The sequence below is a fragment of the Drosophila suzukii genome, chromosome 2R (assembly GCF_043229965.1).
Source record: "Drosophila suzukii chromosome 2R, CBGP_Dsuzu_IsoJpt1.0, whole genome shotgun sequence".
Classification (NCBI taxonomy): Eukaryota; Metazoa; Arthropoda; class Insecta; order Diptera; family Drosophilidae; genus Drosophila; species Drosophila suzukii.
The window spans coordinates 18,020,811-18,044,158 of NC_092081.1; the positions used below are offsets into that span (position 1 = coordinate 18,020,811).

Sequence of the window (23,348 nt, forward strand, 5' to 3'; positions counted from 1 at the left end):
GCATGCAACGTGCAGCATAAACTACATGGCACATACAGCATCTTGCAATCGGGGTACATGGTCATGCGCAAATCGCCGGGCGGCGTTTATTGAATTAAGACTGTCGACGACTGTTTGCAGTTGGCAGTTGTCGCACCCAGTGGAAGCGTTAAAAGTCACAAGGACACTGCAACCGGGAATGGAATGGGATTCAGAATGGGATCGTCGTCGGGTATACGTATACACACATGGATCGTTTGCCCCTAGGCTATCGTTCTCAAAATGCAACATTGTGGCGCCGCCGAGAGGCGAGGGCTCATAAAACGGGTAACGTGGTCGCGCTGCACTTGGAATCGGTTATGCGTGATTTTTACAGAATCCACTCAGTCATTGGGGGTCGGGGAAGTATCTGTGGCATCTGGCATTTGCATATTGCGCGGGAAGTCACGTTAAAGTTGCCACCATTTAGCTGCAATGCAGTTATGACCGCCTCCCCTTAAATCCTTTGTCTGGTGTTCAACTAACATGCCAGTTATAAAGATACAGTTTCCAGGAAACAAGAAATCGCTTCTTAAAAAAATGTTTACGTCTTTTTATGGTACTATCAAAACAGTGTATAAATAGAATCATAATTGTTAATAAGATTTAAAACTCTCCTTATATGGGTTACCGACTTCTTGAAACAGTGATATTGCTAGGAAAGTACTATTTTTATAAAGAAATGTTTATCTTGGTAATATTTTCATATTTCGATTAAGCAAAGTTGGATTATCACTTTAAATCTGGTTCTTAAAAACACTAATCACTTCTTCTTTACAAAACTGAACTTTTATTCTCTATTGTCCTTATTTCAATATCAGTTATCCTCCGTAACCTGCATAATAGAGCGTGTTTAACGTAAATTATATACCGCTTAACGCAACAATAGACAGGGTCTGGGTCACAGGGCTTTAGGTCCCACTTGCCTGGGAGTCGCTTTCACAAATTAAGCCCCAAATTCTGGCATGTAACTACTTTACCTCTGTCTGAATGGGCAATCATCAATCGAGCAGAAACAATGAATGGTTGCTTGCCACACACCCTTGGATCCCAAAAGTCCCTTGCGTTATTCCGTTTTCGGTCCTACTAGCTTCAAGTATTTCCGTTTTGTGTATTTATAATGCCCTTTAGCCGTATTGTAGGAAGGTATTTTGTTCTCGTGCAAAAGTATAAAAAAAGGAAAAGAAAGAGATTTCCTTTTCCTTTTTTTTTCTAAAGGCCTAATGTATATCAAGTGGAATGTGACAAAAAATGAATATTTATATACAAAAAATTTCCACTCGGTGTCAAAATATTTAGTATGTGATGTTATTGTTATAATTTACCTCCATACCAAAAATGGTACAAATTGGAATATTTCTAATGTATCATGTTCTATAAGGCATACCTAACCTGTAAGTATGCAGCATATTTTTTTAACAGGGTAGCATCTCATAGCAATATTTTTTCTTCTTTTTTCTGTTGCCAAACGCAGGTCAACAAAGTTTTTATTAAGCTGCGTTGGGGAGAAGAACTAATGGTGGGTGGGTGTTTATAGAGAGGATCCAGTGGCAAGGACAAATAAATAAAATACACACAAAAAAAAGTGGGAGGTGGAGGTCCTGGGAGGCAGAGAGATACGGATACAAAGGAAAAAGGAAACCAAAGCGATGTTTTGTCAGGGGGTTAGTTAAAGGGGGGTGTTGAAGTGGGGGATAATTAACATTTATGAGGGGGCGCTAGAGCGAGACGGCAAGCTCTGCGAGCGAAATAACTGTAACTGTTGCTGATTGATCAAGAGTGGGGGTGTATGTGTGTGTGTGAATGTCTGGCTGAGGCACAAACAAAAACCATATGTTTCTCGTTTCGACTCCCGCACGCACTCACTCACACACTCAATTACTCACTCACCGCCCCCCTCTCTCACACACTCTTGCTTTCGTTGTGAGTGAAAACTCAATGATAACGCCTGCGCACTCTCTTTCTCTCTCTCACTGCCAACCTGGCAAAGTGTGTGTGCGATATTCTGTTACACAAAAAGGCAAAAACAAAAGGCACCGTTAGAAGGTGTTCGAGTATGAGTGAGTTCACCACGAAACAAAAATCCTCACCGCCTCTGTGTGTGTGTGTGTGACTGCGAGAGAGCCTGTGCCTCTGCGTATCTGTGTGTGCGGGCGTATCTGTGTGTGCGTACTTGGCGTTACGACGTCAACGACGGCATATCCGTCAGTACGTTTGTACGCGTCCGCAGCGCCGCTTCTTCAGTTTTTCGGTTTTCGGGATTTCGATTTCGGCAAAAGCAGAAGCACAAGCTGAAGCACCAGCGCACTAGCTACAGCAAAAGCAATAGCAGTTCTTCAGATCCGTTTGCGAGTTCGATATTTTCATTCCGAGCCAACGATCCAACGATCCGATTCTGCTTGCGTTTCACAACAGATAGAGATCCTAAATCGAACGCCGCGAGAAATTATGCTGGCCAGCTAGCTGCTCTCGCTCTACGCGCAATAATTTATTTTTACTCCATATAAACAAATTCAACGTCTATTTCCAAAAATAAATGGGCAACACAACAACAATAATAAAAATAACAACAGCCGTCGGACAATTATAAGTTTTTATTTTTAACTTTTATTATTTGCGCCAACCGCCGCCGTGACAGAAGAAAAAAAAAAAACCCCCCGCCTCCTCGGACTTTGTTTATATTTACAAAAAAGCTAAAGCAAACGTCAAACATAACATTGCAAACATATCACTGACTGCATTTCGCCTCGCTTCGATGTTTATCGAACAAGCGGCGTAAACAAAGCCCGAATTCAAACAACAATTCAATTTGCATCTCAATTGCAAAGATTTTCGTGTGTGTGCTTTTTGGAAACATTTGTGCAAACAAGTCTCGAGCGGCCTGCTGCCATACCCACAAAGTTCAAAACTCGTCGGTTTCTATTGAGCAGCGTATTTTTGAGAACATTTTTCGAGGAAACGGCCGTTCGGCTGAATAGCGATTCACGTAAGTTTATCTACAGCAAAAGGAATTGGTTCGATTTATAGGAAGTAAAGTGAAATGAAATACAAGAGAGTTTATAGTGCGTATACTTCAAAACCTTCTTTCAAATTTGTTTCCTCTTTTGATTACAACTTGACATTTATGACGTTTATAAATTCAATTTGAATGTCTCATTATTTTATTATGGTTTTTTTTGTCTGCGTTACTCATGTGTTTTTTATTGGTTTTCTTAGGGGAACAGTTTTTAAAATCGATAAGTGAATTTTAGATGAAATATTAATTGGAGAAATTAAAATTAAATCATCATTTGCACGCGGTGGTATCATTTATGTGGTGAGAGGTTTTCGTTACTCAGAGACTTATCACTATGCCAAAGGGCTTAGTAATTATTTACAGATCATGTCGGGGTTATAAACCCCTCCTTTTGATAGGCCGATAGGGCAATTTGATTATCTATAATTTACAATTACAAACACACTGGCAGCCGGCATGTCGGTAACCAAATAACCAATGGCAAACTGACGTCATCGCCTTTGCCAAACGGTTGGATTCCAGAAAAAAATGGAGAGATATCGGCCGGGCTTTCGACTTGGGCCTCTTTCTACTCCCCTTCAATTGATATCGTTCGATGTTTCAATTTCTTTTCCCCGCGATTTTAATGCTGAAAGTATCTGCCATCCGTATACTGACAGGCGAACACGCACATACAAATGTATAGTATAAATATATGTATGCTGATAAGCGATTTTCGTATCAATATTGAGGGCCCGCGAGAACCGTACTCCTCCAGCGAAGTTCAAATCCATTTTCCCTGCTATCAAGTTCTTTTGCATGTAGTTTTTATGGCCGGACCAACCGACCAACCGACCAACCGACTAACTGACTGGCTGGCTGATTGGCGAATTTGCTGATAATTGTCTGCACTTTGTTTCAGCCAGCAGCAATTCCTCCTCTTAGTGAGGAATTATAAGTTCTGTTATCTCCCTCTCGCACTTCAGCCAGCTGGGCATGCGTGCAATGCACTTTGACACCTACGCAGGATCTTAAAGGATGGTATGGGGGGGGGGGGGGTTTCGATCCAGGGGGCAGTGGGTTCAAACAGCAAACAAAGCAATTTAGAGGCGATAATCGCTAGAGATTTGCCTTGGACTTAGCCACGGCGATTGCCGATAAACGATAACGGTCATTCGGCATTGCAGTGCCGAGATAACGGGACCCCGCCTCCGATCACGTTCACGATCACGATTGCCGAACCCATGAGATCTTGAAAACCATTTGGCATAGTCACGTTTTAGCCACGTTTTGTGTTTAAAGATGGTTATATTAACAGAGAATTTTTAAAAAAGAATAATACATTCCTAAGAAGTTTTATAATTTTAGCAAGAGTGTTACTAAATTTACTTAATTTTTTCACAGCTGTATTTACAGTTTTAAAAAGTTGGGTATTAATATAGATATTTTTAAAATAAGAATAATACATTCATAAAATTCCATTTACTAGAGAACGTTTATTATATTATAATAAAAGCTTACTTTACAGCACACAGCTATACCTAATATACCCAGCATTTAATTTTAAAACTCATATTTGATTCATTATTTTATTGCACCTCATGATTTTTGTAGAATCTTCAATTCATGTCATTAGTCAAGTTTCAATATATAATATGAGGCAAGCCAAACAAAGAATTCAATCCATAAAGGAAAACCCAACCAACTTCTTATCAGGCCAAAATAATTTGTTGGCAAATTTTTTCAACGAAAAATAGTTGAGTTACGTTTGTTGTTGCCCTATAGGTGGCTGATAAAAAAATTCGCAATCAAAATTTGTTTTATTTGCCCGTGTTTTTTGCGGCGGCCCACTATCTGCCATCGAGAGCGAGAGTCTTTCTTATCACACGTGCGTTTGTGAGGGTGTCCAGGCTCACAGACAAGCCGCATAAAAAACACAAAGGTGACCATGTATGGGTGTAGTTATTAAAAAATAAATGTTCCTTTTGCCATTTGCCGTGTTTGCGGCTCTCGAGTGTCTGTGATAATTATGGTTATTGCCGCCGCTCTCCCTCACAATTATAATTATTATTATTATTATTATAATGATTTCTTTCAGTTTCTGTTTGTGTTTGTGTTTTTGTTTGGCTCTCTCTCCCACACACCTCGCCTCTTTTAGCGCCTGTGTGTGTATGCTGGCGATAAGATAGAGGTGTACTAGGTGTACTTTATAGGTGACTCGGGGCCCGAGAACCCAAATTTGTTCGACTACCTTAACATGAGACGCGTGTTTGGGGACCTTGGATTTCGATGTACTTCTTCTCCTTCGCTGGCATTTTTGCAATCGAAATTGATGATAAATAGGCTGCAGGAGAAACTTAAGATATCACGATGCGAATGTTTGCAGTAAGATGGTAATAGGAAATCAGGGGTGTACAAATTGTTACTTACTTTATAAAGAAAGAATCTTATAACTACATTGTGGCACTCTTATTGGATATTATAAAACATTATCTTCAGGATTAGTTAGGAAGATTATACTGAGATAATACAAACTGAGAGATATTTGCTGTTATCACTGTGTAAAATGTAATTTAATCTTCAGCCTTTCTTAATCATTTAAATATACATGATTGCAATGAATAAAAAAATCTTTTATAAAAATATTATAGAAACTTCTTAGGTAGTTAATACTGCTAATAAAGTGCTTAGCCCTCTTTGAAAACTTCTTATCGGTCACATTATACCCAATGACTATCCCCAACTTCTTTGTTGGGTAATTTACAGTTCTAAACTCAATTTCCGACCGCCTTCAACTACTAAGAAAAGTTCCGCCTCAGTGGCAGCTCCAAATGACGCGTTTCCCAGGCGTTTTCAGCGCGTCTTAAAGCGCGCGCGTGTCTTTAATTAAGTCAAGATTTATAACCAGAGTGGCAAGAATGCGTTAACTGCGGCCCATTAACAACAAAAAAAAGTCGGGGGACATTGACAGATCTCCGGCTGAAAAGTGAAAGTGAGTTGCTACCAAGGAAGTCAGAACTTACCACAAAAGCTAAGATCTAGTAAATTGATAAAAATCACCAAGTACATCCATACCATTCACAAGTTAGGCAAATGTACATATAAACCCTCTCCAGAATTTATATTATTTTAAATGCAGGTGATAAATTTGGGGTTTTTTAAACTTGAAATTTGGCCGGGCAGCTGCCATAAAAACGGAATTTATGAAAGGTCTCTCGCTCTAATTGAGGCTGTGAGATTTCAGACTGTGAGAGATTGCATTCAGAACATCAGCTCATCTCATTGGCGGTGCCAACACAACTGGTTTTCGAAATCGGTTCGGAGTTCATTCCACCAAAATACGGAAAAGTTTAAAATTTGCATAAATTTGATCGCAACAAATGCTAATTGAGCGCAATCAAGGCAAGCAACAAGTTTTCGCCTTTTTGAAATGCCTGCTCATCGGAGAAAAAGCCGCAGAGAGTGATTCACTAAATCAAATCGATAATGTCCCCCCAGCCTTTGTTGGTCCAAACAATTAGGGAAATCAACAACAAGAAAGTTTGCTAAAGCAGAGGGATTTCGCTGGAGGAGTCCGAGAAACTTGGTAAAACAACACCCACTTTCTTGAGATTGAGATTTGTTCTTGGCCATTTGCCTAATGATGTCGCCTCAGTCTTTGGGGCCAATTAAATGGAGAAACTGGCAAACGTGTGTGGCGGCAGTTTGCTTCGTTTTAATTGCCCGGCCACAAGACAAATGTCTTGACACACATCCTCCAATGGAACTCAGACTCGGCACATCCTTCCTTCCTTTTTTCCATCTAGTATCCCCCATGTTTCTTTTTTTTTACCATCCTGCTCAAGTGCCGCCTTTGCCGTTGACCCAGTGAAATGTTGCAACCGCAAATGGTTGATTGTTGCAATGAAAACCGTGTTAAGTTCTTTTCGGCCCCCGGGCCACAGATTCCGCACATCCTTTGTTGTTTCTCGCCACATTCCGTTGCGGTGATTAGCCCTTTTCTCTCTCAACTTTTCAGCCTGCAATTAGTCAAATATTTCTGCCTGCCATTCTTGATTGTTTTCCACACCTGCACCACTTGAAGTGCCGCCCGACTAAACAAACACTGGCCCATTACTATACTATGTGTAGCCCAAGCGAATGACGTGACCGTTTGATTTATAAAGAGTTTTTGGCAACTTGAAATTCTTGCGAGATTAGATACTGGCTGGGCAAATGCTTCTCCCGGCCAACGAATGCAGATGTCCGATAATTTTAGAGTGGAACTTTGGTAAACACAAGGGGGGTGGTCAGTATGGTTGATAATATACGAGTTACACACCTTAGGCGTGTGTACCTCGTAAAACAATGAAGGGAAAACCTTTGGAAGGTATCGTAATATAGAAGAAAGTATCATGGGCTCATCAAGTTCAGAAAATGTATAATAAACCCAACCGTATAATGTACACCTTCATTACAAAAACCTCTATCTATCTAACTATATCTTTATTTACATTTTATTTTTGTGTGTTGGTTTTTTATAAGCTTAGTACAGATTGAAGATATTAAAATGTATTCATATTTTATTTCTGTATATTGTATTTATTGATGCCATCACATTTCTTGGTTTGCTATCTTTAGGATAATATCAATTTTTTTTTTACTTCATTTTGTATATCCTATATTGGTTGTTATTTTACGATTGTAGTGAGGTCTCTGTTTGATGAATAAATAAAAACAAAATTATTTTTTTTTACTACCCATATTGAAAAAACCAAAATTAATTAATATTATTTTTTTGTATAAAAAATTTGTAATGAAATTAGATTTCTTTGTTTGCTGTCTTTATGATAAAATCAATTTTTTTCTCTTTTTATGGTTTAATAAACGCACTATTACTCTTTTTGCTACCCAAATTGAATATATACAAATTAAGCAATATGTTATTTCTGTATACAACATTATTATTGCCTTTAGATTTATTTAATTGACTTCATTAGGATCAAAAGAACTTTTATTACAAACATTTTGTTATCCTAAAATAAGTATTAAAGTCAATTAAAGCCAGTTTTTTAAACACACATTTTAAATGTTTAATCAAAGGACTGTAAAGTCCCTGGTGGCATTAAAAACCTCATCCGTTTGTCTGACTTTCAGCTGTATCCAAAACAGCACGAGTGTAATTCAATTGCAGACGCTGATAAGTATGCTACAAAACAGGACAAATTCGTAATTCGAGCACTTGATGTCCTGCTGCTGTCTGCCACATGGCCTTGTGTCTGCCACCAACCCGTTTGCCTTGCCTCTTTGCCCTTTGCCCCTTTGCAAATGTTGCAATGACAGTCAGAGTCACAAAGATACACACACAGACACTCAGAGGGCTGTGGCATGTGGCAGGGCCACTAATTGACTCACTTGCGGTGTGATAACTTGCCAGCTTTTGTTCGCGCCGTCAATTATTCATCCATTTGCATTGACGCACTTCTCGTAAGACTTGGATCGCTGTAACTTATCGCCATACTAAGCATCCGTTTTGGGGTTACTCTGGTTGCACTGTGTAACACATAAATCCACTCAAGAAGTGACTAAAGTGACAGACTCTCTGCAGAGGACTATTTCCGAGATAATCCCCTGGGCGGCAATCAGAAAATATTGTTAGCCTGTCACACTTCCTAAGCGGATTAGGTGTCCTTTAATTATGCCTGAAGTGCTTAGCCCAAACACAAACATGGGTCGTAATTTGTCTTGCTGAATAGAATTTTCCAAATCTAATATTGATTACCAAACGGATAATTATTGATTGAGTGGAATGGGGCCATGGGGTTAAACCACTGCGTATACTTAATACCCTATCCTTCACATTCATTTTTTCCGATTCATTTTGGAGCAACACTTGTCTCCGTGGTCATGCCATTAAATCCCCGCAAGAAAGTCATCGAGCGGCTTTATTCACTTCACGATGTCTCCGAATCGGAATCAAATGGTAGCGTCATCAATATCATTATCGATTCATTCCTTGCTTCCATTTCGTTTCTTTTCCATATCAATAATGAATGTTCAAGTCACCCGAATACAAAACTCACGCATAATCATGGCGGGTTTTCCTGAATAAAAGGAAAAGCAGGAAAAATGTATCGAATTTGTTGAGTGTGTCCTCGCTGCTGGGGAGTGTGTATGAGTGTGTGAGTGTGGCTGTCACACATATTCGTCAAGGCTAAGACCCCACCCCCTCAAATCCCATTCCCCCCAGCTCCTGTCACAACCCATTTCACCCGTCCACCCCCTAGAACACCAACCTCATCCCGCTGGCACAGCTGAAAGCTGAAGCATATTGCGTAGGTCGCTGCGTGAGTTGAGGAAAAGTTAGCGGGGGGAAAAGTGGGTGGGGAAAAGGGAAAGCGTTGCCAAGGCACTTGTTGTTGTTGTTGCTCCGAGTCCTGGCCAGAGGACAAACAACAGGCAAAGACGGAAAGTAAGAGCCAGGCTGAGCCAACTGAAATTTATCCGCCTCGATTTACTTTTCTTAAGATACGGAGAAAAAATGGATGCCAAATCTTGAAAGTACAGAACTTAGATTAAGAAATTCTAAATAATTTTAATAAGGTTTCCATGTAAAACACTCCAAGGATTCACTTTAAACCTAACTTAAAACAAGGAAGACCATGACGTTTAGATGGTAAAGAAAAGTAAAGAAAGATGTAAAAGAAATTTATCCGCCACGATTTCCTTTATTTCCCTTTCCTCTCAAGTCTTGAAAACAAAGAATTTCGATTAAGAAATTCTAGATAATTTTAATAGCGATTCGTTTTAAAAGCACTCTATAAATTCACCTTAAACCTATGTACCCTAAAGTCTTATGCATTTTACGAGGAATAAAAGATAGTATTATTTCCTTAAAACTGAATAAAGATAAGCTAAATAAAGAAGAAAGGCAAGTGTATAATATTCTGAAGAATATAATTATTATAAGTAAAGAAAGTGGTATTAAGTTTACAAGAATAAATAAATCGCAAAGTTTTTTCAGAACCTAACAAAGACAAGCTCAATTAAATATGGTGTATCGTAACATATAATACAAATATATGTTATATTGAAAGTGGTGCTAAGTTTACAAGAATAAATAAATCGCAAGGTTTTTTCAGAACCTAACAAAGACAAGCTCAATTAAATATGGTGTATCGTAACATATAATACAAATATATGTTATATTGAAGACGGATTTTGAAGAAATTATAAGTATTATAAATTAAGAACTCTGACCAATATGTTCTTATTTTAGAAGTAAATTGCTCTAATTATATCCGCCGCAATTTCATGAGGGAATTAAAAGATTAATTATAAATTGTTCTGTTCCGTTTTCGATTTCAATAACTTCCTTCCCAGTTTATAACCCAGTTTTATCTCAGTGATAAATTCTCCCTGCTGAAAGGAGCAGTGAGGGGTCCCGAGGATGTTTTTGCTGGCTCGCGTTTGCCAGCCACGTGCCGCTGCCGCAGAGGGAAAATGGCGATGTGTGGGGGAAATGTGCCAAAAGCCGGGGAAAGCTGGGAAAACGATGGAAATGCGACAGAGACCCAGCTTCCGCCGGTGCTCTTGAGTGTTGCCGTTGCCCCGGGCAGACGGAAAAACGGGATCTGGAGTGCCGCTTCCGTTTCCGCTTTAAAACAGTTTGTGCGACTGAACTTGTTGGCACATCCTTATTGATTTAGTGCGTGTGTATGTTGTGTGTGTGGCGACAGGACATCAAAGGCATTAGATCTAGGAGCCCAGGGCCTCCAGGGCAAAGGGACAGCGCGAATCTAATCATGCGTGGGGTCAGTCGACATCAATTAACCAAAGCCTCGAGCTCATGAAATAGGTCATCCATTGTGGGCGCTATATAAGTAGTACAACTTGCTCTTCATTAGCGGTGCATTGAACTTTCAGCGCCAGTGGAGCGACAATGGAGCAAGTTGACCGCAAATCCTGCTGCCCCGTCCAGCTGGAAAACCCTTTTGAAGTCGCCAGATAAGTGGGTTAAACGGGTTAGCCATGGGTTAAATACTCCCACCCTTTTATTTCAGTCAATCACTTATTCTCTCGGTTTTTTTTCCCATCTTTCGTTTCAGTTACCTGAGGACAATTTATACGGAAACAGAATTATATAAAATTATATACAACACACCTATATAGATATATATACACGAAGAATTTGCCGTTTTGACAAGCCGTCCACTTATACAAGAACACAAAGAAGGGCTACTATATAGATAATATATATAAATATGCCCCACGTCTGCCACAACAGGAAGAGCCACAGCAATCCGCAGGGCAGCCACTAACAGAGTTTTCCGAATAGCTGCCGGAAAATTAGAGTATCCAGCAAATAAGCCAGCAAGTCGAGTGCAAGGACATCTCATCTCTGTTTCCATCGCAGGAGGATAGGAAAACTGTTGCCATGGGTCGCAAAAAAATTCAAATATCACGCATCACCGATGAACGCAATCGGCAGGTGAGTAGCAATACACGCCAACAATAATAATATTAATAATAATAATAATTCAGTGAGCAACAATTGTTTGCCAAGCTCGAAACAAGAGCTTCGAATTTGCCATGGCAATGTAACTTAATTAAGACGGTGATGAATCGATTTTCGGCTATTAAATTGAAATTGAACCCGTGTTGAGATAGCATTTCCCCATTTAATTGTGGCAATAGGTGTTCGGTAAATTATGTCGTGGGATTAGGCAAGTTAATTTTAATTAACTACCATGGTTTGGAAGTTAATCCATAAATTGTTAAATTGTAATTTTATTATAAATCCTTGCTCAAACAATAAGAGATTGGTTTGCAACTAATTTGCAAATATATTACCAATGAGTAATACAAATATCCGACAATAAAGGAAGCTCGTAAGTTTATTTTTAAACAAATTCCGTGTTTTATAGAAATTCCCAAAAAAAAATATTTATATATTGAGAACATTTTGTGATGAATGAATTTAAAAAATATCAATGTTTTTTCTATGGGTCGCTTTTTTGTCCATATGTTAAAATAAAAGTAGGTTCTAAACAGTTTATTTCTATGTTCATCATGCGGAAGAGAAATCGACCCTTAGAATATTTGGTAGTTAAATATCCCAGAATAGAGCAGACATTTTAAACTTTATAAGCAGCTCTTTCACTCGGATATTATTTCAACTCACCATGCCCCTTTTTGAACTGTCGAGCGAGTGTGTCGTGTCATCGTAAGGTTTTCCCACCGATTTTCTGTTGTCCTCACTGCGGCGGTGTCTTGGCCAACGCCGTAAACGCGTCATCGACCAGGAACACTAACAACTTGTTTATTGCTGTGCCCCTTTGGCCTTGACTCGGCCATAATCGATTCATTACCAACTAGCTAGCCAGCTAGCAAGGGCTCGGGCCCGCCACTTTCCCACTTGGCCAGGCCACTTGGGCTAAGGCCATGCCTCTAATTACATTTTCGAACCGCATAAATATTTGAGCATGAGTTCCTAATTGAACGCACTTCCGTTTCCGTTTCCGGTACTCTTTTTTCGCCCCGCCCAGGTGACCTTCAACAAGCGCAAGTTCGGCGTGATGAAGAAGGCCTACGAGCTGTCCGTGCTCTGCGACTGCGAGATCGCCCTGATCATCTTCTCGTCCAGCAACAAGCTGTACCAGTACGCCAGCACCGACATGGATCGCGTCCTGCTCAAGTACACCGAGTACAATGAGCCCCACGAGTCCCTCACCAACAAGAATATCATCGAGGTAAGTTGGAACAGAGGGGAAAGGGGTTGGAAAATGGGGCGTAAAAGCGGGGGAAAGCGGCTCGAAAGAGAGAGTGCTATTATGCAAATTCAAGTGGGCCGTGAAAAGCACAGTTGCAAAGGCAGCAGCAGAAGCAAAAGGGCGGAAAACAAGGGGTTCCTAAACATTAGACATTAGACCATATTTTGTAATACCCTGTTCTGCCTTAAAGTATCTTTTTTTCTTTTCTACTTAACCAGAAATTTATCCACGGTAGATTTAACTTGCAATTGAGTAGTTAGGCAGAAGAAATTTATAGAAATATTATCAATGTTGTTCCTAAACATTTAAGAAAACTTTCTATATAATCTTGATCCTGAAATCTTGAAAAAAAAGTAAAGGGCCAGAAATAATATACATATATTTTTTTACTCTTATAAGATCAAATCGGAACTAATTAGTTAAATAGATACAATTAAACAATATACTTCCAATTTTGTTCCTCAAAATAGGGCAAGGAAATTTTAAAAATCTTTATAATCTTAAACTTGGAATCTTGATTGTATTTAAGGGTATCAGAAATAAAACAAGTTGTCTAAGCTTAACTGTTTAATAATTCAAAAAGGTAATTAAGCTGTTTGCAAGAAAAACAAAATCAAAAATCCGTGAAAGTAATCGTCTTTAAGTATAAATTTCATATACACAATGTTTACTAATTGGATGGGCCCTGAAACAATTCGGTAATTCCGGAAGTGTTGCAGACCTTAAGTAAACCTGAATAGCCTCTGGCAAGGATTAAAGCGATGGCCATAAAAGCAGGGACTGCAGCGGAGGAAAAACCAGCGGAGAAGGGGAAATGTCGCCAGAGTATTTTGCATTTCTAATGCGGCGTCGCTGTCTCGATTTCGCCGTCTTCTCCGTCAGCGCGTAAATGGTTTTGTAATGTTAATGCTGCCGAGGGAACGGAGCGCAGGACAATATTGGGATTTACATAATTTAGCACAACAAAGCGTCAAGTGGCCCGAAAGGAGTGCCTGGGGCAATTAACACATCACGTCACATCACTCGTCTAACAAACATTTTCCCGTTTTATTTTGACATCTTGCAGAAGGAGAACAAGAACGGCGTGATGTCGCCGGACTCACCTGAAGCCGAAACGGACTACACACTCACACCGCGAACGGAGGCCAAGTACAACAAGATCGATGAGGAGTTCCAGAACATGATGCAGCGCAACCAGATGGCCATCGGTGGAGCGGGATCTGCCCGCCAGCTGCCCAACAGCAGCTACACCCTGCCGGTTTCCGTTCCGGTACCGGGTTCCTATGGGGACAACCTGCTGCAGGCCAGCCCACAGATGTCCCACACCAACATCAGCCCACGTCCATCGAGTTCGGAGACGGATTCAGGTGGGATGTCCCTGATAAGTTAGTACAGAGTGTCTCGCGCCGGCTGCACACACATTTCTATCTATCTGTTTTGGTTTTCTGTTACTTCTTCTGATTTTATATGATATGATCTGAAATGATCTGCATGGTTGTTCGAAAAGCGCTAACCTCTAACCCTCTAACCTTGGTTCTATTGTTTCTGATTTATTATAATATATCTAATTCTGATTTCCCTAACCCCACTCACCGCCTCATCTAACCAAATATGCGTGCGAAGTTCTCTATACATAGTGTATACCTATTGCGATAGCCATCTGGTCTAAACATGTGTTTTTGCATATTCTTATCTTCTCTTTGGCTCATCAGTCTATCCAACGGGTTCCATGCTGGAGATGTCGAACGGCTATCCGCATTCACACTCGCCGCTTGTGGGATCACCGAGTCCGGGTCCCAGTCCTGGCATAGGTGGGCATAAACATTACATCTCCTTATCCTTATCCTAATCCTCCTTCATCACTTAAAACCACCATATCATTAACTCACTCACCCTGTGGTTGTGGCTCTTAACTAACCAAGGTATCCTTGCAGCCCACCACTTGTCCATCAAGCAGCAGTCGCCGGGCAGCCAGAATGGAAGAGCTTCCAATCTAAGGGTCGTCATACCGCCCACCATCGCCCCCATACCGCCCAACATGTCAGCGCCAGACGATGTGGCCTATGCAGATGTGGGTATATAATATATATTGTAGCTAACCTCATCTTTACCTTGGTTTGATCTGTATTCCCATAGCAACGACAGAGTCAGACATCGTTGAACACACCAGTGGTCACGCTGCAGACGCCAATTCCCGCCCTCACGAGCTACTCCTTTGGGGCGCAGGACTTCTCCTCCTCGGGGGTGATGAACAGCGCGGATATCATGAGCCTCAACACCTGGCATCAGGGCCTGGTGCCGCACTCTAGGTGAGCAGAGTCTATCTTGAATTTGTAGAGGATATCCAATAACTTGTATATGCATCCTTTACAGTCTCTCGCACCTGGCTGTCTCGAATAGCACGCCGCCGCCCGCCACCTCACCCGTCTCCATTAAGGTCAAGGCCGAGCCGCAGTCGCCGCCGCGAGATCTCTCCGCCAGTGGTCATCAGCAGAACAGCAATGGTTCCACGGGCAGTGGCGGATCCAGCAGCAGCACCAGTAGCAATGCCAGCGGAGGAGGAGGCGGTGGTGGGGGAGGCGGTGTATCCGTCAGCGCAGCCAATGTCATCACGCACTTGAACAACGTCAGTGTCCTGGCAGGAGGTCCTTCGGGGCCAGGAGGAGGAGGTGGAGGAGGCGGCAGCAATGGGAATGTCGAGCAGGCCACCAATCTGAGCGTCCTGAGCCACGCGCAGCAGCACCACCTGGTCATGCCCAACTCGCGGCCCTCGTCCACGGGCCACCTAACACCCACTCCAGGTAGGCCTTTACTCCTTTCTTTCCCACTTTCTTGCTCTCCTTTCCTTTGTTCTTTGACTTTCTCCCTCGTGTTCGAAGGATTTCCGCTTGCAAAAATTGCTGCCGTTTGTCTACTAATTTCCAAAGAGTTGCAAATTTATTAAATAATAAAAAAAGTAATCCTTATAGCAGCATGATTCTAGTTGCTAAACGTCCTCTCTATATATCTATTAACGTTTAATTTCAAGTGTCCAATGGGCGTATACTTAACCTTAGATTACGTATACGCCGCGTTGATTTTCGTTTTACTCTTACTTGCAACCTAAGCCGTTCCTAATATTGTTACTATATAATACGATTGTCTTTTTTTGCATTAACCCACAACGACAACGACAACAACAACAATGTGTGATAATATTTAGGGCATGATAAGTATGAAGGATATCCGTACCGCGCGCTAATGGGACATAATCCTAGATGGAATTTTGCCGGTAAATTGGCCACAAACGAAATACATCAAAATACATTCAGACACACACACACATTTACACACAAAAACATATACATACAAACACCTATATATACGCATACATACAAAACTATAGCAAAATTCTTGTAAATGTTAAGAAATTCCTTGATCCTTTTTTAGGGAAATGGGTGGGTCTTAAGTTTTAACTACTTGGAGTTTATGGGGGACCCTAAAGATTGTGAAATTCCAAAGAAATTATGTTTGCCTGGCTTTCGTGTTAATTATCCTCCACTAACCATACAACCAAGCGATTTCCTGCTAACCCAAAAACACAGTACCTGCAGTTCTAGAAGTCACTGGGGAAGTAATGAATGAATAATCTGAAAAATATATTTTAAAAGGACTCTTGAAGTGTTGATTTCTCAATGTCATCTTAAGGTTATAGTTAGATATCTTTCAGAGAGAGCTAACATGAAGTTACATTCTTAGAAGGTTATAGTTAGATATTTTTCAGAGAGAGTTAACATGAAGTTAAATTGTTAGAAAACATAAGTTCGTTTTCTCTATGTGATGTTAACTTTGCAAACGACATATCTGTACAGAGTCTGTTATTAACAATTGAGTGATAATTTTGACTGACAAACTAAACCTCCAGTTAAGTGCTCTCAGTCAGATAAAACCTAACATGATATTGAGAAACTACATTTTTTCGAAAAGTTAACTTAAGACTAGAAGTTAAATTATTAGGAAAGAAAAATTCGTTTTCTCAATGTGATGATAACTTTACGAACGAAAAATCTTTACAAAGTCTGCTATCAACGATTCAGTTGAAAATTCAACCGAAAAATGTAACCTCTTGTTAAGAGTGTTCAGTCAAATAAAACCCATCATGGTATTGAGAACAACATTTTTCCGATAAGTTAACTTTACTGAGAAATCGGTCCCAAGTGCCTTCCAGAACTGCCGAACTCATAATCACACGACACAACAAGCTCACATTGGCCAGATGCTGAATGTCCAAGTGTCTGGCCACGCCCCCGCCCTGAATGTCCTTCTGCCTGCCTTTGTCATACACATGCGACCTTGGATCAAATCGAACTAATAGTCTAACAGACTTCATTATCCTTAATGCAGGTGCGCCGAGCAGCGAGCAGGATGTGCGTCTGGCCGCAGTGGCCGTGCAACAGCAGCAGCAGCAGCAACAACAGCAGCAGCAACATCAGCAGCAGCAGCAACAACTGGGCGACTACGATGCACCCAACCACAAACGGCCGAGAATATCGGGCGGATGGGGCACATAGCCGGCACGAGCTGCCGGTAGCAGCCACTACAAGCCACATCACAACAACAACAACAACAGCAACAACCACACCGGCTGCAGCAGCAACACCAGCTGCAACAGCAGCAACACCATCAGCAGCAGCAGCAACAAGAAGCCGGCGGAGTGCGATGACCTGGCGATGATGCCGCCCCCGCCTCGCAAGGACCTGGCCCGCAGCCCCTACAGCCTCCTGCAGTCCGGCTACGACTGTTATGGCCAGCAGCTGGCGGCGGTGGCCTATGGAACGCAGCAGCACCCGTAGCCATCGCGTCCTCCGTTTCCGGACCAGTGCAATAGTTGAGAACGAGAGAGAGAGAGTTAGGAAGGAAACTGGAGGCAGTTTTGTTTTGTTTTCGGTTTAAGCGAACAGTGACAGTGTCATATCTATAGTTATTGTAACTTAAATGAATTACAATTATACACACACACACACACCTACGGTAATAGTTATAATTTTAAATTATATTAACGCAGAGCATCCTGCTGAGAGATTCGAGCAGGCTAGAGTGTTGAGCTGATTTAGTTTAGTTACCAATTACAAAATACACCTACGAGTACGGTTAAAGTTAATGTTAAATCTAATCTTAGGACAAAATGCTGCAGACAAAAAAGAAAAAAGGGAAAAAAAAAACAAAACGGAAACGATGGAAATGGAGAAGAGCTGCTCTTTATGCTGTAAATATTTGATTTTAGTGTCATAAGTTTTAAACTTAGTTCGTAGGGAACTACGAGATACGTAAACCATACAAGTCATACGATGAGAAAAACGATTGAGAAACTCTAAGCAAGAAAACACAGACCCTCAAGCAGATATGTACTCAGTGTTCGATCATAATTTGTAGTTTTTTGTGCAATTTATCGTCAATTTTTAGTTCTGTTCTATGCACACATACCTTATAAACGGTTCGTCATCGAACACGAACGATTTGTTTTCTAGCTGGGTTGGTTTGCATAATTTGAACCGAGATCACAGCCCTTTGCAAGTACATATACACACACACACTTTATGATTATGATTTAGTTTTGATTTAAGCGATTATTTAATAGACACTTTTTCTCTTCATCTCTTAAGCGAAACGAAGTCATAATTTGTAATTTAAATTTAAAGTGGATTTCTATTCAATTTGAAGTGTTTCAAATTCTTGTGCCTAAGTTTTTGTATTTTTTACATTTAAATGCAGTTTGTAAAACAACAACAATCGCAACCGCAACAACAACTCAACAAAATATAATTTAAATAAAATTATTAAAGAAATTTTTCGTTTTTGTTTTTTTCGTTACCCGTTTTATTTGATTAATCCCATATCTTTATTTATTTTCTGTACAATTTACCCGGCCCTATTTGAACAGGCCCAGTGGGCGTGTCTACGCCTGTGTCAATGTCAATTGCCCATTTCGAAATTGCCAATATTTGACTAAGGGGTAAACGCGCCCGCAAATATTTGCACTGGCCATATGACCTGTTGCACTTTATACAGCAGCGCAGAAAAAACAAAAGAAGTGAAATATTTTATGTATATTTGTATTTGTATTGGAGACGAGCTGCATCAGCTGTGCATATTTAATTACAAAAGGAAAAAAATGCAGATGCAGCCGGGCGAAAGCATAAACAATAAGCAAACTTACACTCTACAGGTTTCCCCATTGAACAAGCTTTACAACACATACATATTTAAGCAGATTGAAGCGGAACGGGAGTGCGAAATTATAAGTCTACCAGCACGTGAAAGATATTTTCTAGCCATATACGATATATATATATATATATGATAAGAAACTAGCCGAGGTTCGCCAAAAACCGAAGCGTACTTTTAGGATGAGAAACCCTGGACCCAGTGTAAAATACACTTAGTTAGTCCACAGAGCAGTCCGTCTTATAGATAGTCTAAAGTCTTCTCCAGTAACTCCAAGACCTGCTTGAGATGGCCTGCTCCTTGTTGGTTATATTATAAATACCTATTATGTACATACATGTTAAATGTGATGTGAATATTTGTGGGTATACTTGTTGCACCACTGAATGTTGTAACCCCAACCCTTTGTTGACCCTAAATGATTTTCATATGATTTGCAAGAACTTTTCGGATTTTCCCAGACTTTTTCATTTTGATTTGGACCTCATTCGGTTTATGTATATAGATCCTGATCCTGATCCTGGTATATAACTTCACTGTGTAGTGTTGCCTTAAAAACAGTGCCTCTTTTTGATGAACAAACAAATACATGAAGATATAACTGAATGTTGTACCAATGTTGATTGCAAATGATAATGATAACGAACAACTTGATGGTGAAAAATTTCAATACAGGTGTTAATTGTGCTATTTAAATAGGCGTAGATAAATCTGATAACTGATATTAACCTAATCGAACCCTAGTGAAATCCCGAGAGAGATAACCTCCACTAAGCAGCACGTAATGTACAAAGGGTCGTTTCAATTGGCATTGCATAAGAAAGGCTTACCCAGAAACCCATATATGTAGTCTAGTTAAAAGAAGGAAGGAAGGAAATGGAGGAGATATTGATAGGAGTAAAGTATATTTGATCGACGCACTGTACAGTTGACTGTCTAGAAGACGTCCTACGGTCACAGGGACCACTCACAGCACAGAAATAATCGAGAAGTCGGGATCCGCACACGGATCGTCCAGAGTGTAAATTCGTATTCGCTGTACCTTTAGGATAATACCTAGATAAAATGTTAAACCTACGCACTGTTGTAATGGGATTTATGTGGCACACCACAAGCATCATAATATATTAGTTATTCAAAGACTTGTGCTTGAACTCACTTAGAGAATATTGTACATGTTCAGCTAAACTCTAGATAGGTCTGGGAGTGATATGCGGATGTGCACAAAGATTAGGGAGCATTTCGGAGAGAGGGTCACCCACTTAAGTGTATCCATCGATGTGTCTGTTCAAATAACCATATACAACTAAATCGTAACTCTAAGCTAAGAACATGCAACCGTTTTGGTGAAAAACAAGTTAGTACATTATACATGAATATATATGTGAAACTATATAATGAGAAACAAGTTTTATCCGTGCACTGAATATGAAAGGTTTTGGAAAAAAAATTGACAAATTGATTGTGGATTCAATATTTACCTATTAAGTTGGTGTTTTAAACAGAAAAAAACGAGAACAAAACCGAACAAATGATAGTAGAACATTTTAAATAAAACCTTTTTGGCAACTGAATCTCCTGATTTCTTTATACAATTTTATTGCGACTTTAGGCTTAACTCCGAATCATAAGTTCAAATTCTCAATTTTAAAAACTAGGGAAATGCAATTGCGGTACACAAAGTGGCTGGGTTGACCACCCCTTCACATGCCGTTGTAGGCGGGACCGCCGCCTCCCTCGGGCACCACCCAGTTGATGTTCTGCTTGGGGTCCTTGATATCACAGGTCTTGCAGTGGATGCAGTTCTGGGCGTTGATCTGCAGTTTCATGTTGCCGCCCTCCTCGTTGGGTACGTACTCGTAGACGCCGGCGGGGCAGAAGCGCTGCTCGGGTCCCTCGTAAAGCGCCAGGTTGTGGTCCACCGGAATGCGGTCGTCCTTGAGGGTCAGATGGGCGGGCTGGTCGCCCTCGTGGTTCGTGCCGGTAAGGGCCACCGACGAGAGCAGATCGAAGGAGATCTTTCCATCAGGCTTGGGGTAAACAATGGGCTGGCTGGAACTGGCAGGCTGCAGGGATTCGTGATCCTGGGGGCCGTGCTTCAGGGTCCAGGGCTCCCGACCGCCCATGAAAATGGAGAAGCCGCTGAGCACAAGGCCACCGTACAGACCCAAGGGATTGTGGAACGAGGGATGGACATTTCGGACGCTGTACAGGTCCTTCCACACAAAGGAGTTCTTAATTCTGTAAGAGAGAAGTTAAGTTGCTTTATAATGTATCTATGGTTGGTTTCGTAACTCACTTCTCCGCATAGTTGGTGGGTTCTACGCCAGCCGTCGATTGCGTGTCCGCATTGATGGCCTCCAGGGCACTTTCCGCCGCCAGCATGCCGCTCTTCATCGCATAGTGGGAGCCCTTAATGCGGGGCACATTCAGGAAACCAGCACTGCACCCAACCAGACAGCCTCCGGGGAAGGATAGCTTCTGGGGCAGACTCTGGAAGCCGCCTTCGTTGATGGCACGGGCTCCGTAGGCGATTCGCGTGGCGCCCTCGAAGACATCGCGCACCTTGGGGTGTGTCTTGAAGCGCTGGAACTCCTGGAAGGGACTGAGCCAGGGGTTCTTGTAGTTCAGACCCACCACAAAGCCCACTGCGATGGTGGGAGTGGGCTCGTTCAAGTGGTACAAGAAGGAACCGCCATATGTGAAACGGTCTAGAGGCCAGCCAATGGTGTGCTCCACCAAACCGGGTCTAAAAAAGAGGATAGTTAAAGCGGGAAGTGGTCAACTTTTAGGGCTACTCACTGGTGCTTCTCGGGGGAAATCTCCCAGACCTCCTTCAGACCGATGCCATAGGCCTGTGGCTCGCTGCCCTCGTTCAGGCCGAACTTCTGCATGATCTGCTTGGACAGGTGACCCCGGCAACCCTCGGCGAAGATGGTGGTCTTGGCGTGCAGCTCCATGCCGCGTGCAAAGGTGTCCTTCGGAGCGCCGCTCTTGGCGATGCCCACGTCATTGGTGGCGATGCCCTTGACACTGCCATCCTCGTGGAAGAGCACCTCGGAAGCAGCGCAGCCAGGGTAGATCTCCACGCCGAGGGCCTCCGCCTGATCGCCAAGCCATTTGACCAGGTGACCCAAGCGGACCACATAGTTGCCATGGTTGTCCATGGGCCAACCCTTGAAGACGGGTATGGAGATCCGGCCGGAGCCGGTAAGGAAGGAGAAGGTGTCCTTGCTCACGGGCGTGTTGAGCGGAGCACCCTGCTCCTGCCAGTCGGGGATGAGTTCGTTCAGCGAGATGGGATCGATCACGGCACCAGAAAGTATGTGTCCGCCCACCTCGGCGGACTTTTCCACCACACAGACGCGGATTTCCTGTGGGTAAATGAGTTATAAGCATGGTTAGGATGGGGATCCTGATCTTACCTGATCCTTTTCCGCCGCCAGTTGCTTGGCCCGAATGGCCGCCGACATGCCAGCAGGTCCTCCACCCACGATCACCAGGTCCACCTCCTCGATGCAGCGCTCCATGTCCACCTCTGTCCAGCGATCATCCTTCTCGCGGGGATTCAGTGTGTAGTGGGTGGTGATCCTGGGATATTTGGCCACCTCCGAGATGCTGCGCACCAAGTTGGGCCTAAAGAGCCTCTGGACTGGATGGGGAATAGATAGATCATTGTATAATCAGCAAAGTTCAGGGGTTGAGAGGTCCATGTCTAGCGACATCATCTTTGCGGTTATGTAATCCCCAAAATTTGGGTTCTGGGAACACTTACCTCTGTGCATTTTCAAAAGTGCCGACATTTTTCTGTTGCCTTCCTCAGCTAATAGGGGTTAACAAGTGGGAAGAGTCTTAGAGCTGCGCTAAACTGTTCCTATAATCGTATGTATATATGTTGTTGTGTTTACTCGGGTCCCAAACACAACACAAACAACAAGATCAGTGCAACAAGTTGGACTTTAGACCCGTCCCGCTGATGACGTAGCGCAGTCCAAAGTTCGTTGGCAATGTTTACCGTGAGTCTATGGGTTTATAGTACTCGAGATTGCCGATTTCGAATACAAATAAACTGATAAAATTGAAAAACTAAAGAGGTTTGGTTGCTATTCTCAAGCAGCGGTTTTTTATGCTTCCAGCTGGGCGATAAGAAAGTATGGGACTAAAAGATACCACTCTTCGGGGACTCAAACCATCTTGGAAATTGTTCAGCGGAGCCACAAACCTACCAACTTGTCTAGAGCTGTCAAACATTCAAAAGACGTTATGGTTTTGAAATCTGCGAAACAATATTTGGTATGCAAATATTGGAATCATAGCTGAACCTATTTCTTATATAACATATATAAGACTGATACATTAACAAACTCTTCACATACTTA

General features: G+C 41.8%; 2 protein-coding genes across 13 annotated transcripts in view; one reads left to right on the plus strand and one right to left on the minus strand.

The window, feature by feature from the left end:
- Nucleotides 1-18,590, plus strand: part of Mef2 (myocyte enhancer factor 2) — a 48,222-nt gene extending 29,632 nt beyond the window's left edge. Inside the window, exons 4-12 of one of the 12 annotated variants that reach the window (XM_065863563.2) lie at nucleotides 11,101-11,483; nucleotides 12,541-12,744; nucleotides 13,832-14,150; nucleotides 14,478-14,576; nucleotides 14,700-14,836; nucleotides 14,902-15,074; nucleotides 15,139-15,566; nucleotides 15,968-16,036; nucleotides 17,128-18,590. In XM_065863563.2, the coding sequence (XP_065719635.2) occupies nucleotides 11,430-11,483; nucleotides 12,541-12,744; nucleotides 13,832-14,150; nucleotides 14,478-14,576; nucleotides 14,700-14,836; nucleotides 14,902-15,074; nucleotides 15,139-15,566; nucleotides 15,968-16,036; nucleotides 17,128-17,315 (1,671 nt within the window). In that variant the 5' untranslated portion in view covers nucleotides 11,101-11,429 and the 3' untranslated portion in view covers nucleotides 17,316-18,590. The remainder of the gene's footprint in view (nucleotides 1-11,100; nucleotides 11,484-12,540; nucleotides 12,745-13,831; nucleotides 14,151-14,477; nucleotides 14,577-14,699; nucleotides 14,837-14,901; nucleotides 15,075-15,138; nucleotides 15,567-15,967; nucleotides 16,037-17,127) is intronic. The other 11 variants (XM_036813659.3, XM_036813660.3, XM_065863564.2 and 8 more) reach the window with 11 other exon arrangements.
- Nucleotides 18,591-20,545: 1,955 nt separating this feature from the next.
- On the minus strand, nucleotides 20,546-23,116 carry Etf-QO (electron transfer flavoprotein-ubiquinone oxidoreductase). The gene is made up of 5 exons (XM_017073682.4): nucleotides 22,745-23,116; nucleotides 22,395-22,621; nucleotides 21,772-22,343; nucleotides 21,269-21,718; nucleotides 20,546-21,210 (listed from the first exon to the last, which is right to left on the minus strand). The coding sequence occupies exons 1-5, from the start codon at nucleotides 22,770-22,772 to the stop codon at nucleotides 20,673-20,675; spliced, it is 1,815 nt and encodes a 604-aa protein (XP_016929171.2). The 5' UTR covers nucleotides 22,773-23,116; the 3' UTR covers nucleotides 20,546-20,672.
- Between the last annotated feature and the right edge of the window lie 232 nt (nucleotides 23,117-23,348).